Genomic DNA, 14892 nt, shown 5'->3' with positions numbered 1-14892 from the left:
CTGAGGGCTTGTAGGCTTGTTGTAAGGCCGGTACTTACCAGACATCACCAGCAACAACGTCACCTATGGGCACAAACCCACCGTCGCTGTACCAGACAGGACTGGCAAAAAGTGCTCTTCACTTACGAGTCGCGGTTTTGTCTCACCAGGGGTGATGGTCGGATTCGCGTTTATCGTCAAAGGAATGAGCGTTACACCGAGGCATGTACACTGTAGCGGGATCGATTTGGAGGTGGAGGGTCCGTCATGGTCTGTTTCACAGCATCACCGGACTGAGCTTGTTGTCATTGCAGGCAATCTCAACATCCCACAGCAAGAACTGGCAAATCTGGTGCAGTCAATGAGGAGATGCAGTGCAGTACTTAATGCAGCTGGTGGCCACACCTGACACTGACTGTTACTTTTGATTTTGACCCCCCTTTGTTCAGGGACACATTATTCCATTTCTGTTAGTCACATGTCTGTGGAACTTGTTCTGTTTATGTCTGTTGTTGAATCTTGTTATGTTCATACAAATATTTACACGTCAAGTTTGCTGAAAATAAAAGCAGTTGACAGTGAGATGACGTTTCTTTTTTTTGCCGAGTCTATATCACGGTAGCCACTCCTGTTCTGCTGCTTTCCTGAGGCCATCATTTAAAAAGCATTAGAACCTCACATTCTGTACATTTCCAACTCAAGAATACATTTTCTTGAATACGAGGACCTACTCAACAAAATCTCTGCATGCACGCAACTGAATTTTAATGTAGTCGGTGATGGAGAAAATCAATTAAAATGTGTTACAAATTCACTCACTTCTATCAAGTAAAAGTTTGAGCCCTAATAGCAATTAATGATCCGTTCTTGCATCACCACATCAAACTTTGAGCAAAAAATGATGAACCAGCTTTAAAGCTCCCATGCAGTCTTAATCATTTTTAAATCACTGTATGTCTAATAAATGACTGTGTGTGTTTATTTCCCTGAGGCTCCTTTTGCCATTGAAATGCTCAGTCTGTGTGGGCGTGTTGATACAAATGCAAATATATTAACATACACAACCCTGATTGGCGGATAGGATCGTCTTGACTCTGAGCCTACCCTGCTTACCCCTTGAAAGCAGGATGCATATACAAATAAAAGATGACTGGTCATAGGTCAGAATAATCAGATCAGTTACCCAAAAAATCCACCCCACCTGAACAGGTTGAAATTCCAGTTCTTTTTTTACAAACAGCTCTTACATGAAAAAGGCATTATCATAATTTTAACAAATTTCAGGTTGTTATTTTGACCTCAGTGTGGAACTACCATTAACTGCACTGCCCCTTCAACCCCATTCAGTTCTGACTTTGACTTTCCATCCTCCAGGGGGAGGGGGCAGAAGGGAGGGAGGAAGGTCAGGAATGGTGAGGAAATGTGGCGGTATGTCATTCTCTGGTTGATTATCTTCATCCTCCTCATCTTCCTCTTTCAGAACACTGTAGAGAGTAAATAGAGTAAAATAGTTTAATAAAAGGGGAAAAGTATATTTTCCCACTAACTGTATTAAATCTGACTCCATGCAAGCGTAAATAACATTAACATGCACTGTATGCAAGCACTGACAGCCTTTGACCATTGATTCATACTGTACCTTCCACTGCTTAGGGCGGCTCTCTTCTTCTCTCTCCTGGTGAGCCACTCCTCTATGCTCCGCTCAGGGGACGCTCTGTGCTCCGGGTCCTCTCTGCTCCGTCTTTCATCTAGACATTAGACTACACCTCTTAATATGGATTTCATTAACACAATCACCTTTGGAGCTTTGAATTCTGAGTGAAATTAGTGAAGATGATTACTATTAGAGATTTCATTGAACCACCGAAATTAACAGAGTGGCATTGTGTGTTCATAATTGAAGTACCAGAGTATTTGCCACCATAATGACGGAAAATTACACTTCTTAAAAATGTTATCATCGTGCAAGGTGTGACAACAACAACAGCATTGCCCATAAATTAACACTCAATATGAGGACCATGTCCATGGCAGACAGTGCCATCTTGTGGAAACAACTCACCTTCAATTTGCATTCTTAGGTTCTCCATGTCCCTCTCTGACATGTGAGAAAACCTACAGTTGTTGCCAAACACACACTGGCCTGATGCAAAGGACGAAAAAAAATAAAGCATTACACACCGATAGTTGTAAGGGTCTTTCATTAAAATGTTCATTATATACAGTGCCTTGCGAAAGTATTCGGCCCCCTTGAACTTTGCGACCTTTTGCCACATTTCAAGCTTCAAACATAAAGATATAAAACTGTATTTTTTTGTGAAGAATCAACAACAAGTGGGACACAATCATGAAGTGGAACAACATTTATTGGATATTTCTTGGATAACTTCTTTAACAAATCAAAAACTGAAAAATTGGGCGTGCAAAATGATTCAGCCCCTTTACTTTCAGTGCAGCAAACTCTCTCCAGAAGTTCAGTGAGGATCTCTGAATGATCCAATGTTGACCTAAATGACTAATGATGATAAATACAATCCACCTGTGTGTAATCAAGTCTCAGTATAAATGCACCTGCACTGTGATAGTCTCAGAGGTCCGTTAAAAGCGCAGAGAGCATCATGAAGAACAAGGAACACACCAGGCAGGTCCGAGATACTGTTGTGAAGAAGTTTAAAGCCGGATTTGGATACAAAAAGATTTCCCAAGCTATAAACATCCCAAGGAACACTGTGCAAGCGATAATATTGAAATGGAAGGAGTATCAGACCACTGCAAATCTACCAAGACCTGGCCGTCCCTCTAAACTTTCAGCTCATACAAGGAGAAGACTGATCAGAGATGCAGCCAAGAGGCCCATGATCACTCTGGATGAACTGCAGAGATCTACAGCTGAGGTGGGAGACTCTGTCCATAGGACAACAATCAGTTGTATATTGCACAAATCTGGCCTTTATGGAAGAGTGGCAAGAAGAAAGCCATTTCTTAAAGATATCCATAAAAAGTGTCGTTTAACGTTTGCCACAAGCCACCTGGGAGACACACCAAACATGTGGAAGAAGGTGCTCTGGTCAGATGAAACCAAAATTGAACTTTTTGGCAACAATGCAAAACGTTATGTTTGGCGTAAAAGCAACACAGCTCATCACCCTGACCACACCATCCCCACTGTCAAACATGGTGGTGGCAGCATCATGGTTTGGGCCTGCTTTTCTTCAGCAGGGACAGGGAAGATGGTTAAAATTGATGGGAAGATGGATGGAGCCAAATATAGGACCATTCTGGAAGAAACCCTGATGGAGTCTGCAAAAGACCTGAGACTGGGATGGAGATTTGTCTTCCAACAAGACAATGATCCAAAACATAAAGCAAAATCTACAATGGAATGGTTCAAAAATAAACATATCCAGGTGTTAGAATGGCCAAGTCAATGTCCAGACCTGAATCCAATCGAGAATCTGTGGAAAGAACTGAAAACTGCTGTTCACAAATGCTCTCCATCCAACCTCACTGAGCTCGAGCTGTTTTGCAAGGAGGAATGGGAAAACATTTCAGTCTCTCGATGTGCAAAACTGATAGAGACATACCCCAAGCGACTTACAGCTCTAATCGCAGCAAAATGTGGCGCTACAAAGTATTAACTTAAGGGGGCTGAATAATTTTGGCACTGTATATTTGTTGTCTTTACCCGTCTGAAGAAATTTCCTGCAGGGTTTCTTAGTTTGTTCATCATACAGGATGGCTGCTGCATCTGATGAAAGAAGAGGCGGCATATTGTCCTCAGCCTGTTACGACAAGTACCTGTCGGATGTCGCCAGAAGATACCAACCCTAACGGAAAACGTACAGTAGCCATAGCAGCCACTTTGGAATGGCAGTGTCAGCCAATTATCTCCTTTGTTGTTCAACGTGATGTGCCATTCAATAATGGCTGCCGTGGCTACTGCTAGCTAGCGTAAAGACGATAAGGGCAGTTTTCCAGGAAAACTGGCTGTAAGTATTTCAATCTTCTCGATGGAGCAGTGTGGATAAAGGTAAACATTTGGAGTACAGTGGCATATCCCCATCCCTGCATTGAGGTATGTATTCTGACCACAGTGCAGCTCAGTGTAAAGAAGCGTATGGGTAGGATTGGTATCTTCTGGGAACTGTCATAACAACAATGGACTGCAATTTCATTTAGAAAAGGACTCGAACTGAAATGTATTTGATCACATTCTGAATTGAACCCCAGCCATCTCTTTATGCTGTTATTTTTGTTTAATCACGTTACATGTCTCCTAATTGGTTACTGTGTCAAACATTTAAGCCCTGATCTGATGATCTGAAATCAAAACATGTCGGCCCTGCTATTTTTTAAATATGTCTACTGAAATGCCAAGTAAATAAAGCCTTTTTTAAATCAAGAAGTGCCTGCATTCATTCTTTAAGAGTGCAAGATAATTATCTTTTCTACATTTAACGTTTACGAAGTGGTGGCCACCATTCTCTTTATTTTTTTTCTGCCAGTCTATAGAGTGCCCTTTTTCAAAGAGCACCTTATACCAACACTCCGTTATTATCATTTTTTAAAAAGCTAAATCAATTTTTAGAGTTACAAATTAATGATATGTACCCACTGGTTCTTAAAAAAAATAGAGCTTAAATGCCTCATGAGCTTAGTTTAACTGTCATCAGAATACTAAATATATGCTTGTTTTACACCAATGTTTGTAAACAAAGTAAATGTAAACAAACACTGTATAGTTTAAAAAAAACATGGTTAAAACAATAATTCTGATATTATCGATGGTCAGGCCCTGTCCTTGCATCCAAAGCTCTGTCTAGGCATTTGGGAGTGATTACATTTCTCCAGCCCCATTCCTCAGCTTTCTACGGAAACAGTGGCTTTGTTATTGTTTTAACTACTGTTTGGCCCTTTAAGAACACCATGCAGTTTTTTCTGACCCCCCCCCCCCCCCCCCCCAAAACCATGTTGGACAAATGGTGCATTCAAGACAACTGGGAACTCTCACCCCCAAAAAAATCTGACTGGGAAAACACTTTTTTTTTTTACAGTGATCCAACTCAGAAACCAAAATATATGATATTTAACCAGGTAGGCCAGTTGACAACAAGTTCTCATTTACAACTGCGACCTGGCCAAGATAAAGCAAAGCAGTGCGACAAAAACAGAGTTACACAAACAAACGTACAGTCAATAACACAATAGAAAAATCTATGTTCAGTGTGTGCAAATGTAGAAGAGTAGGGAGGTAGGTAATAAATAGGCCACAGAGGCAAAATAATTACAATTTAGCATTAAAAGTGGAGTGATAGATGTGCAGATAATGATGTGCAAGTAGAGATACTGGGGTTCAAAAGAGAAAGAGGGTAAGTAACAATGTGGATGAGCTAGTTGGGTGTGCCATTTACAGATTGGTTGTGTACAGGTACAGTGAAGGGTAAGCTGCTCAGACAGTTGATGGTTAAAGTTAGATTGGGAGATAAAAGACTCATGCTTCAGAGATTTTTGCAATTCGTTCCAGTCATTGGCAGCAGAGTACTGGAAGGAAAGGCAGCCATCATCCTAGATTTCTGACTTCCCTGACCTGAAAATCACTAACGTAAAGATTTCTCCTAGTCTGAGCTGTTCATTTTTTTTGTTCTCAGTTGTCTTAAACACACCATGAAACTCTTGGGAAATGAAATGACTTACCCCTGAAATTGTCAAACCAGGCCTTTTTAGATCTGTGGTGTTGAACACCATACAGGTGTTTTTTCCTGTTGTGCATGTTGTCCTGAAAGGACCGGTCACAGTAGTCACAGTAATACCGCTTCCCCATGGTTGAGATGCTGGCCTTCACTTCAGTCAGCTGTAGGTACCCTCACATCTCTGAAACAAAACACACAATGATTTGTAACAATGACCACCACTATATAGGCCGAATCAAAGTGCTAAGACCTTGAGGTGCTTACCATAAATTCCACTTCAACTTACTGAGCCGGTGGGTAGGACAGTTGGTCCTTTAAACCGAGGGAATTTGAGCCAAAATATCCAAAGCTACTTATTATTAAACAACTTTCCAAACGTGGGTCTGTTTAGAACCAAGTCCTCTGCTCACCTCATGTCAAAATACAAGTACCCCACAAGTTATTCCTTTTGTCAACATATGGCGCACCTGCTGGACTTCTATTTTGATATGAGGTGTGGAGAAGTGGGTATATAGCAGAACCACGTTTGGAAACTCTTTCATAAATGTTATTTCTTTAGACATTTTGACTCAAATTCCCCCGTGTTAATGACCAACGGTCATGACCACCAGCACAGTACGTTTGTGTAAGTAACGCTATATTTAACTTCTGAGGCGTATTCATTACGCCGAATCTGTTGCAAAACGTTTCCGAAAGCAAACGGAACAAAACGGGGAGGGACTAACCTTACTTTTTTTCCAATACAAACGCTCGTGTTGCTGTTTGGTTCTTAAACGATAAACGGCTTCCGAAATTAAAACGCCCCAGGCTTCCTATGCTACGGACTGTTTTTGTGCAACTCAATGCCAATACAAAAGGTACCGACGCTGTACTGTAAACACACCAGCGTTGCTAATAGCAGCTACGACTGGGTATGCAGACTTTTGCTCCAACCTTACTCTACACAACTGATTATATAGGCTACTAATCCCGCAACCCCCTGCTCATCAGGGATTTGATTAGTTGAAGCAGGGCTGGTTGGTGAGAGCTGACTGCAGACCCTCACTCCAGCCAGAGGGGGAACGGAAGCTAACGCAACCTTTGTCTTTCAGTGTAAAGAAATAAGCAATACGAACCCTTTTATGTGAGAATTTAAAGACAATCCAAGAGACACTCAGTAAAGGTTTTCAGCCAACGTTACATTTTAGGAAATTGTTTAGCTGTAAAATGTTAAGTTGTTATGATTTCGACAAAAGATTATTCGGAGCGAATTAATTTGTCAGCATTTTATCAGCAACACTTAAAATAAGTACATCCGGGTCACGGAATGGCGGACTATTTCAAAAATAAAAGTCCCCCGCGTAATAGTCGAAAAGTGTCATTAACCTGTAGTTATTCATGATGTATGTTTAAACATTAATAAGGATTAATATTTGTTCATATATAAGTGACATTTGCATTGCATTTGTGTTTTAGAACATGCTCCAAGGTATAATAAATGCCCCCAATGCAAATGCATGACATATTCGTTTATAGAGAAAAAAAATATGATTTGTGCTGACATAAAAGTGAGGTGGGGAGTAGTCAGTAGGCAGGGTCTACAGAACCTAGATATGGTGTCATTTCATGGGGCTCTGAATAATACAGAGTGTTGCTGGACTTTTACTGTGGTCAAACAGCTGAAAATGTGTTGACTGGACCCTATATGGCACAAATACAGCACTGTACAGGAAAAAATATTATTTGTGCTGGTGTAAAAGTGGGGTGGGGAGTACTCAGTAGTGTCTGTAGAATATTTATAGGGTGTCATTTCATGGGACTTTGAATAATATGGAGTGTTCCTGGCAGTGGCATAGCCAGAAATCCATTGATTGCAGTGCCAGCAAAAATGTAGGTGGGCCAAAATTTGGACACTCATTAAATAATCATAAAAGCATAGCCTACCATATACCCAACTGTAATCGATTGCACACAACAAACCATCTAACATGTGATTTTGCATTACAGAACAAATAGTCTTGCAAGCCTATGGAAATCCATGACTCTTGCATTTAACATGTGACTGACATAGAGCTACACATAATAAACCATAAGCCTATAATTAATAGACAATGAGACTAGAACATAATGCCTTGGTATAACAATAATAATCCTAACGTAACAGAGTTCACCAACTGTCCGAGTACAGCCCAGCTGGTGATTTTATTTGGCCTCCCAAGTTTTGTGGTTTTACATAAAATCATGTAAAAACATCAGCCAGTCAACTCCAAGTAATTTACGTTTTGGAAATCTGTTCCAAAGTATTCCCACCCATAACAGATACAGTATATGTGATCGTATACAAATGTAAGCAAGATTTGAAATTATTATGTTTTAGTAAAATATTATATATGTTTGGGCTTCTTGTGGTCAATTTTCAGTCTACAGATGATTTGTAATTATGTTCCAGCCCCTTGACCATCTGCTCGGCTGAATATAGTTGATTATCCCTGCTACATAGACTAGAACAGTGGTCACAAACCTCTTTTTAGTCGAGATCCCTTCATGAGTCAAAATGCAAGCTGAGTGCCTTTCCTAAAAATGACAGGCTATTAACATTGATTGGAAAAACATGTGTTTAATTCATTTGCCTATTTTCATATAAGAAAGCCTATGCCATATTATAAATAATGTAGTGTCCCTTATATTTCAAAAGATAAGTCTTAAGCTAGGCTATATGATAACACTGGTCAGAGGTCAGTTGTAGCCTATTACTTACGAGGCATAAATTGAAATAACTTTTTTATTTCACCGGACTGATGGTCATGTCTCAGAGGTGGAAGAGAGAATGTGCAAGTCGCAAGTGGATAAGTGTTTCATGCTTTTTAAAAGTGCTGAATAAAAACAGCGCTGTAGTTCTGGTCATTGTCTCTGAATGTACTGAAACTGTCTTTAAGGACCAGGATTAAATCATTGCAATCAGTGATTGGTACAGAAGGAGACTGGAGGCCCTTCATGACGAAATCACTGATAACAAATTACTTGGCAAATTCTACAGACACAATTTCTTGAAAAAATAGAACGTTGAGCTTTGTTTGGCCATTTTACTTGTTTTTGCTAAACAAGTTGGCTAGTTAGTCTTAGCTAGCTAGCTAATATGAATAGCCTACACATTGTAGCCTAGCTATTGTTTAATGCACATGGATTCAGTGCAAAATTCACTGGTCATGATGGCAACACCCACCCGTAGCACGCGCTCCAGCAGGTGTATCTCACTGATCATCCCTAAAGCCAACACCTCATTTGGCCGCCTTTCGTTCCAGTTCTCTGCTGCCTGTGACTGGAACGAATTGCAAAAATTGCTGAAGTTGGAGACTTTTATCTCCCTCACCAACTTCAAACATCTATCTAGCTATCTGAGCAGCTAACCGATCGCTGCAGCTGTACATAGTCTATCGGTAAATAGCCCACCCAAGTTACCTACCTCATCCTCATACTGTTTATATTTATTTACTTTTCTGCTCTTTTGCACACCAGTATCTCTACCTGTACATGAACATCTGATCATTTATCACTCCAGTGTTAATCTGCAAAATTGTAATTATTCGCCTACCTCCTCATGCCTTTTGCACACAATGTATATAGATTCTCTTTTTTTTCTACTGTGTTATTGACTTGTTCATTGTTTACTCCATGTGTAACTCTGTGTTGTCTGTTCACACTGCTATGCGTTTATCTTGGCCAGGTCGCAGTTGTAAATGAGAACTTGTTCTCAACTAGCCTACCTGGTAAAATAAGATTGAAATAAAAAAATAAAATACTAAATAAAAAAGTGGAAAGTGCAAGATCCCGCACATTATTTTTATTTTTCTCACAAATGACAATAGAGCGATATAGGCGATATGATCCATAGATTATGACATTTCCTAGTGAGCACATATTTTATGAGGAAAATGAAATGTTCACACAATTGCCAAAACCAGAACACAGGTTCCTCTGACTTTCAGTCCAAAACCCAAGTCAAAGAAGTGAACATTTTGATTGATTGCTATTGTGTAGACCACCAAGGACGGTTTAAGAAAAACGTTGTAAGGCTAAGTATAATTGGGGTGATATAAACCTATAGAAATATGATTTTATTATACTGCCTAAAAAATATTTTATTTGTCAGGCCAAGCGATTGACCTGATGCATTTGTTAGCACGTGGCCGGCCATGGGCTGATTTAATGAATGTGTAAAGGCTCAAATACACCTATTTCATGCAGTGTATTTGGAATGCATTCAGATCACTTCCCTTTTCCACATTTTATTACGTTACAGTCTGACTCTAAAATTGATTTTTTTTTAAAGTTAAAACTCATCAATCTACACACAATACCCCGCAATGACAAAGCGAAAACAGATCCTTGATGAAAACCTGCTCCAGAGCGCTCAGGAACTTAGACTGGGGTGAAGGTTCACCTTCCAACACGACAACGAACCTAAGCACACAGACAAGACAATGCAGGAGTGGCTTCAGGACAAGTCTCTGAATGTCCTTGAGTGGCCCAGCCAGAGCCCGAATTGCTGGGTAGCATTTCCTGCAGAAACCTCATATAACCTAAACCAGAGAAACATGACAATGGATATTTACACACACCTTGGTTGGACTTACCTTGGTGGACTCAGTTTGGGGAATCAACTGTCTTCCAACTTGATCTCTTCAGCGACCATTGGAGAGAGGCCTCGTTGCTTTATCAGGTATGCAACAGGGTCTCAATACAGTGATTTAGTTGTTTATTGGTCAATTGGTGTTGTTACTATTACTGTTTGTGTATGTATGCTTATGTGTTGTTAATTGAATAGAACTACATGAGTTAGGTAGGGTCAATTTGAATTGAAGACAGTCAATTCAACGAGTGATTTGATTTACAAAATGGAGAGAAAATCATTGACATATAGCTTTTCCTTATCAGCTTATTTAGAAGTAAATGAAAATACAGTTGAAGTCAGAAGTACATACACTTAGGTTGGAGTCATTAAAACTCCTTTTTCAACCACTCCACAAATGTCTTGTTAACAAACTATAGCCTTGGCAAGTCTTTTAGGACATCTACTGTGTGCCTGACACAAGTCATTTTCCCAACAATTGTTTACAGACAGATTATTTCACTTATAATTCACTGTATCACAATTCCAGTGGGTCAGAAGTTTACATGCACTAAGTTGACTGTGCCTTTAAACAGCTTGGAAAATTCCAGAAAATGATATCATGGCTTTAGAAGCTTCTGATAGGCTAATTTACATCATTTGAGTCAATTGGAGGTGTTCCTGTGGATGTATTACAAGGCCTACCTTCAAACTCAATGCCTCTTTGCTTGACATCATGGCAAAATCAAAAGAAATCAACCAAGACCTCAGAAAAACAATTGTAGACCTCCACAAGTCTGGTTCATCCTTGGGAGCAATTTCCAAATGCCTGAAGGTATCACGTTCATCTGTGCAAACAATAGTACGCAAGTATAAACACCATGGGACCACGCAGCCGTCATACCACTCAGGAAGGAGACGCATTCTGTCTCCTAGAGATGAATGTACATTGATGCGAAAAGTACAACTCATTCCCAGAACAACAGCAAAGGACCTTATGAAGATGCTGGAGGAAACGGGTACAAAATGATCTATATCCATATTAAAACAAGTCCTATTTAGACATAACCTGAAAGGCCACTCAGCAAGGAAGAAGCCACTGCTCCAAAACTGGCATAAAAAAAGACAGATTACGGTTTGCAACTGCACATGGGGACAAAGATTATATTTTTTGGAGAAATGTCCTCTGGTCTGATGAAACAAAAATAGAACTGTTTGGCCATAATGACCATTGTTATGTTTGGAGGAAAATGGGGGAGGCTTGCAAGCTGAAGAACACCATCCCAACCGTGAAGCAAGGGGGTGGCAGCATCATGTTGTGGGGGTGCTTTGCTGCAGGAGGAACTGGTGTACTTCACAAAATGAATGGCATCACGAGGAGGGGAAAAGATGTGGATATATTGAAGCAACATCTCAAGACATCAGTCAGGAAGTTAAAGCTTTATTGCAAATGGGTCTTCTAAATGGACAATGACCCCAAGCATACTTCCAAAAAGGTGGAAATTCAGGAGGGGGGGGGGGGGGGGGACTGTCTTCTATTTGCCTACTAACGAATTGACAAACTCCTCGACCACTTATTAATTTCCGGGTCTCTTTCCATTTCCACTATATGGCCTTTTCCCAAACAGGAAAACCTACCTATAGAGAGTGATGGAGGCCTCTAGTGGCCAAAAGGCAATATTAGCGTAGGCAGCGCCATTGAGGGCTTCCACCATTTTAAAATAGTGGGTATTCCTATGGGTTGTAGCCTCAATGGCACTGCCCAATGCTGTCAACCATTCATTTTATAATGGATTTTAGAAACACTTAAGGGCTGTGTTTTGTGTAGGCTTACCCTGTTGTGACATTTTGATAACCGTGTAAAACTCTCGAAGGTTACTTATCAATATATTCACTTGTATTTACACGCAAAAAAATGAAATGCTAATTAGCTGCTAATGTGGCTATCATAAAGAACTACAAATACCATGGTGATCGGGACAGACTGACCGAATCGAGTCAAAGGTAAGAATCTCTGGATTAACTATCTCATGTTAGCAACTAATAAATTGGCAACATTTCTTTAAATGTACAATTCTGTGAACTGTCTTGTGCAAGTTTTAAATTGACACAATACCTGTTCGCAAAGGTGTCGGCTAGAGAAAGATTTACATGGTTATCAAAACGTCACGCCAGGCAGTTGTGGGGAAAGTACCCAAATCACTCAAGTAAAAGTCACCTCGTAAAATGCTATTTGAGTAAAAGTATTTGGGTTTTAGATATACTTAAGTATCAAAAGTAATTGCTAAAATATACTTAAATATCAAAAGTAAAAGTGTAAATCATTTCACATTCCTTATATTAAGCAAACCATAAAGCACATTTTTCTTGTTTTTTTTGTGTCTATAATTCCCTATTGGGGAAAAAATGAATGGTGGAAAACCGTTTGGAACTATGTCCCTGTTTGACTGCTAGGTTTTATGGGTATCATGACACCTCCACCATGGCACAGATATAAAGATGAGTCCTCTTTCTTTCTCTCTTGACCTAGACTACATGTGGAGACGCAGAGACGCCCAACTCAGTGGAAAATTTACTTCCTTCCAGCAGGCAGCGTTTTTTTTGCCCACCAAGCAAGTTTTTGTATGGAGGTCAATGAGTGTCGAATTTGGCCAACAACAAAAAATGCATCACTTATTTGCTTGCATGAGGTTTATTTGATCTAATAGAAGTTCAGTAATGGTTAAGTTGTTACGAGTGTACTTATATAAGTAGCACACGTAACATCCTGGCAACTTGAGAAAAAACACTTCATATCGTAGATGGCTCTGCATATTCATAGTATGAGGCTAGTAGCACAGCAGCTCTCTCGATTGACGTCATCTCTTGAATATTTAAAATTAGATTACAATAATGAGCTGTATCCACCAATCCAAAGAAAGGATAAGCAACCCGCCCGTGCTGCTATGTGGACAACGACTCCCATTGTTAGGCCGGAGATATATTGTATCTTGTCACTATATCCATAATCTTTGCTACAGGTTGGAGTCCTCTCTGTAGCACGTTTGATATCTTTCCATCTTGAGGTACACCGCATTTTGTTGTACTTATAATTGTTAGACAAGTACGTTTTTTTAAAGACCATGTATTTATCGTCAGTATTTTGTTTTTGAATTTCCTTTGGCGCACAAGGATATGACCTAGATGTTTACAATTTAATTTCCCATCGTACTTCGGTTTCCGTATTCTGACGTTATTTCCCCGTTTCTCTAATCACGGTCAGCCAACATGTCGCTTGCGAAAGGAGTCTACAATTTGCTCTTCAGGAGAACATCTACTTTTGCCATTACCATCATGTTCGCAGCAGTGTTTTTTGAAAGAATATTTGACCAAGGAGGAGATGCCATATTCGAGCAATTGAATCGGAGGTTAAGTCTATTGACAGATCTTCTCGTAACCTAATTTAGCCCGACATTGCTTAGGACAACTGCCAATGGTTGGCGTAAAGCCCAAATCAAACGAAAAGTGTTTCACGCGCTGGAATGATGCCGCGTTCAAAACAACTGGGAACACAGAACTCGAAAATCACCGACTTTAAAAAACAACAACTGGGAACTCGGAAAAAACTATTTGAATGGTCTTCCAAGTCGGAGTTTTATAACGCGGCCCGAGTTCCCGAGCTGGAATTCCAGTCAGCGCACCCTTTTTTCAGAGTACCCAGATGTTTTGGACTCAGAATTCGGAGGTTCCCAGTTCCGAGTAGTTTTGAGCAGGCACTCGAATGCTCTTGTAGTGAAAGAGCGCAGACGGGCCGTGGCGTCAAATTAGAAAGTACGTTTCTCGTGTCTGAGCGGATACATTGGGCGAAAATATGTTTTGTACATTTGTTAGTTGTGAAATTGTGACATGTATATTTAGTGTTGATAGTACTGTAATACTGTCAGCGCCAATACTATTGTTATAGATTCTCATGACTATAAAGTTGGCATATGCGCAGCAGTGTGTGTGAATTGAAGCACTCTAGTATTTTGCGCAAATTTTGATTGCGTTTTGCTTATGTCCTTTTAACTTGTTTGCTCAGCAAAATTCTCTCCGTAGTTGGGATACAGCATGAGTCGTTATACGTGTGGTCCAACTTTCAATGTTGTGTTTGGTTCGTAGAAACTCTGGAAACACATCAAATACCAAAACGAGGAGGAATAAAGAAGTGGCCTTATGTTGCGGCAGAAATGAAGCAAACGCTACACTTCAATTTCCATCCCTGAGTCGGTCTTCGTGAACCATCACCTGCATTGACCTGTCACTGCGAAGCTGATTGTTCACTATCAGAAACTCCATGGCATGGGAGTTTAAAAAAGACTGATAAAAACATGGAAGTGTTTCAACTTGAACTTGTATACTGTGATCTCCTCTCCCTCACCATTTGTAAATGTGCTGATACTTTAAAACTGTTAATAAATTCAAAGTAAACATGTTTTGATTTGTAGAATCGGTTAAGTAGCTAGCTCGCCATCAACTGTACTTGACATTTGTCTCTTGTTAGATATTGCACACTGTTACCCCACCACATCTACTATTTTAGCATTGCATTGTAGAAGGTAACAAGACTTCTAGTTAATCACTTTAGTACAGTGCTGTAGAGTTCTGTCGTGGAGA

General features: G+C 40.0%; 1 protein-coding gene and 1 long non-coding RNA gene across 5 annotated transcripts; one reads left to right on the top strand and one right to left on the bottom strand.

Moving 5' to 3' along the window:
* Nucleotides 1–723: 723 nt before the first annotated feature.
* Nucleotides 724–6962, bottom strand: zmat5 (zinc finger, matrin-type 5). Of its 4 annotated transcripts, none has more exons than XM_064942441.1 (6): nt 6785–6962; nt 5674–5850; nt 3665–3727; nt 2042–2122; nt 1619–1727; nt 724–1463 (listed from the first exon to the last, which is right to left on the bottom strand). In XM_064942441.1, the coding sequence occupies exons 2-6, from the start codon at nt 5798–5800 to the stop codon at nt 1313–1315; spliced, it is 531 nt and encodes a 176-aa protein (XP_064798513.1). In that variant the 5' UTR covers nt 5801–5850; nt 6785–6962; the 3' UTR covers nt 724–1312. The 4 variants fall into 4 exon arrangements, with proteins under 4 accessions (XP_064798513.1, XP_064798514.1, XP_064798517.1 ...); XM_064942442.1 differs by lacking the exon at nt 6785–6962 and adding an exon at nt 6395–6770; XM_064942445.1 differs by lacking the exon at nt 6785–6962 and adding an exon at nt 6400–6770.
* A 3150-nt stretch (nt 6963–10112) lies between these two features.
* LOC135517818 (uncharacterized) lies at nt 10113–14485 on the top strand. The gene is made up of 3 exons (XR_010452082.1): nt 10113–10368; nt 12788–13322; nt 14398–14485. It is a non-coding gene; the product is annotated as an uncharacterized LOC135517818 (long non-coding RNA).
* The last annotated feature ends 407 nt before the right edge of the window (nt 14486–14892 follow it).

This window comes from Oncorhynchus masou, chromosome 28 (genome assembly GCF_036934945.1).
Source record: "Oncorhynchus masou masou isolate Uvic2021 chromosome 28, UVic_Omas_1.1, whole genome shotgun sequence".
Taxonomy (NCBI): domain Eukaryota; kingdom Metazoa; phylum Chordata; class Actinopteri; order Salmoniformes; family Salmonidae; genus Oncorhynchus; species Oncorhynchus masou.
Note: the sequence above shows the minus strand (reverse complement) of the source record. Positions and strands in the feature narration are given on the sequence as shown.

Coding starts and splice junctions, on each gene's coding strand:
- zmat5 (XM_064942441.1), bottom strand. CDS start 5,800: ATGGGGAAGCGGTATTACTGTGACTACTGTGACCGGTCCTTTCAGGAC. Junction 2,123..3,664: donor CAGGAAATTTCTTCAGACGG/GTAAAGACAACA, acceptor CCTTTGCATCAG/GCCAGTGTGTGTTTGGCAAC. Junction 1,728..2,041: donor CCTAAGAATGCAAATTGAAG/GTGAGTTGTTTC, acceptor TCTAATGTCTAG/ATGAAAGACGGAGCAGAGAG.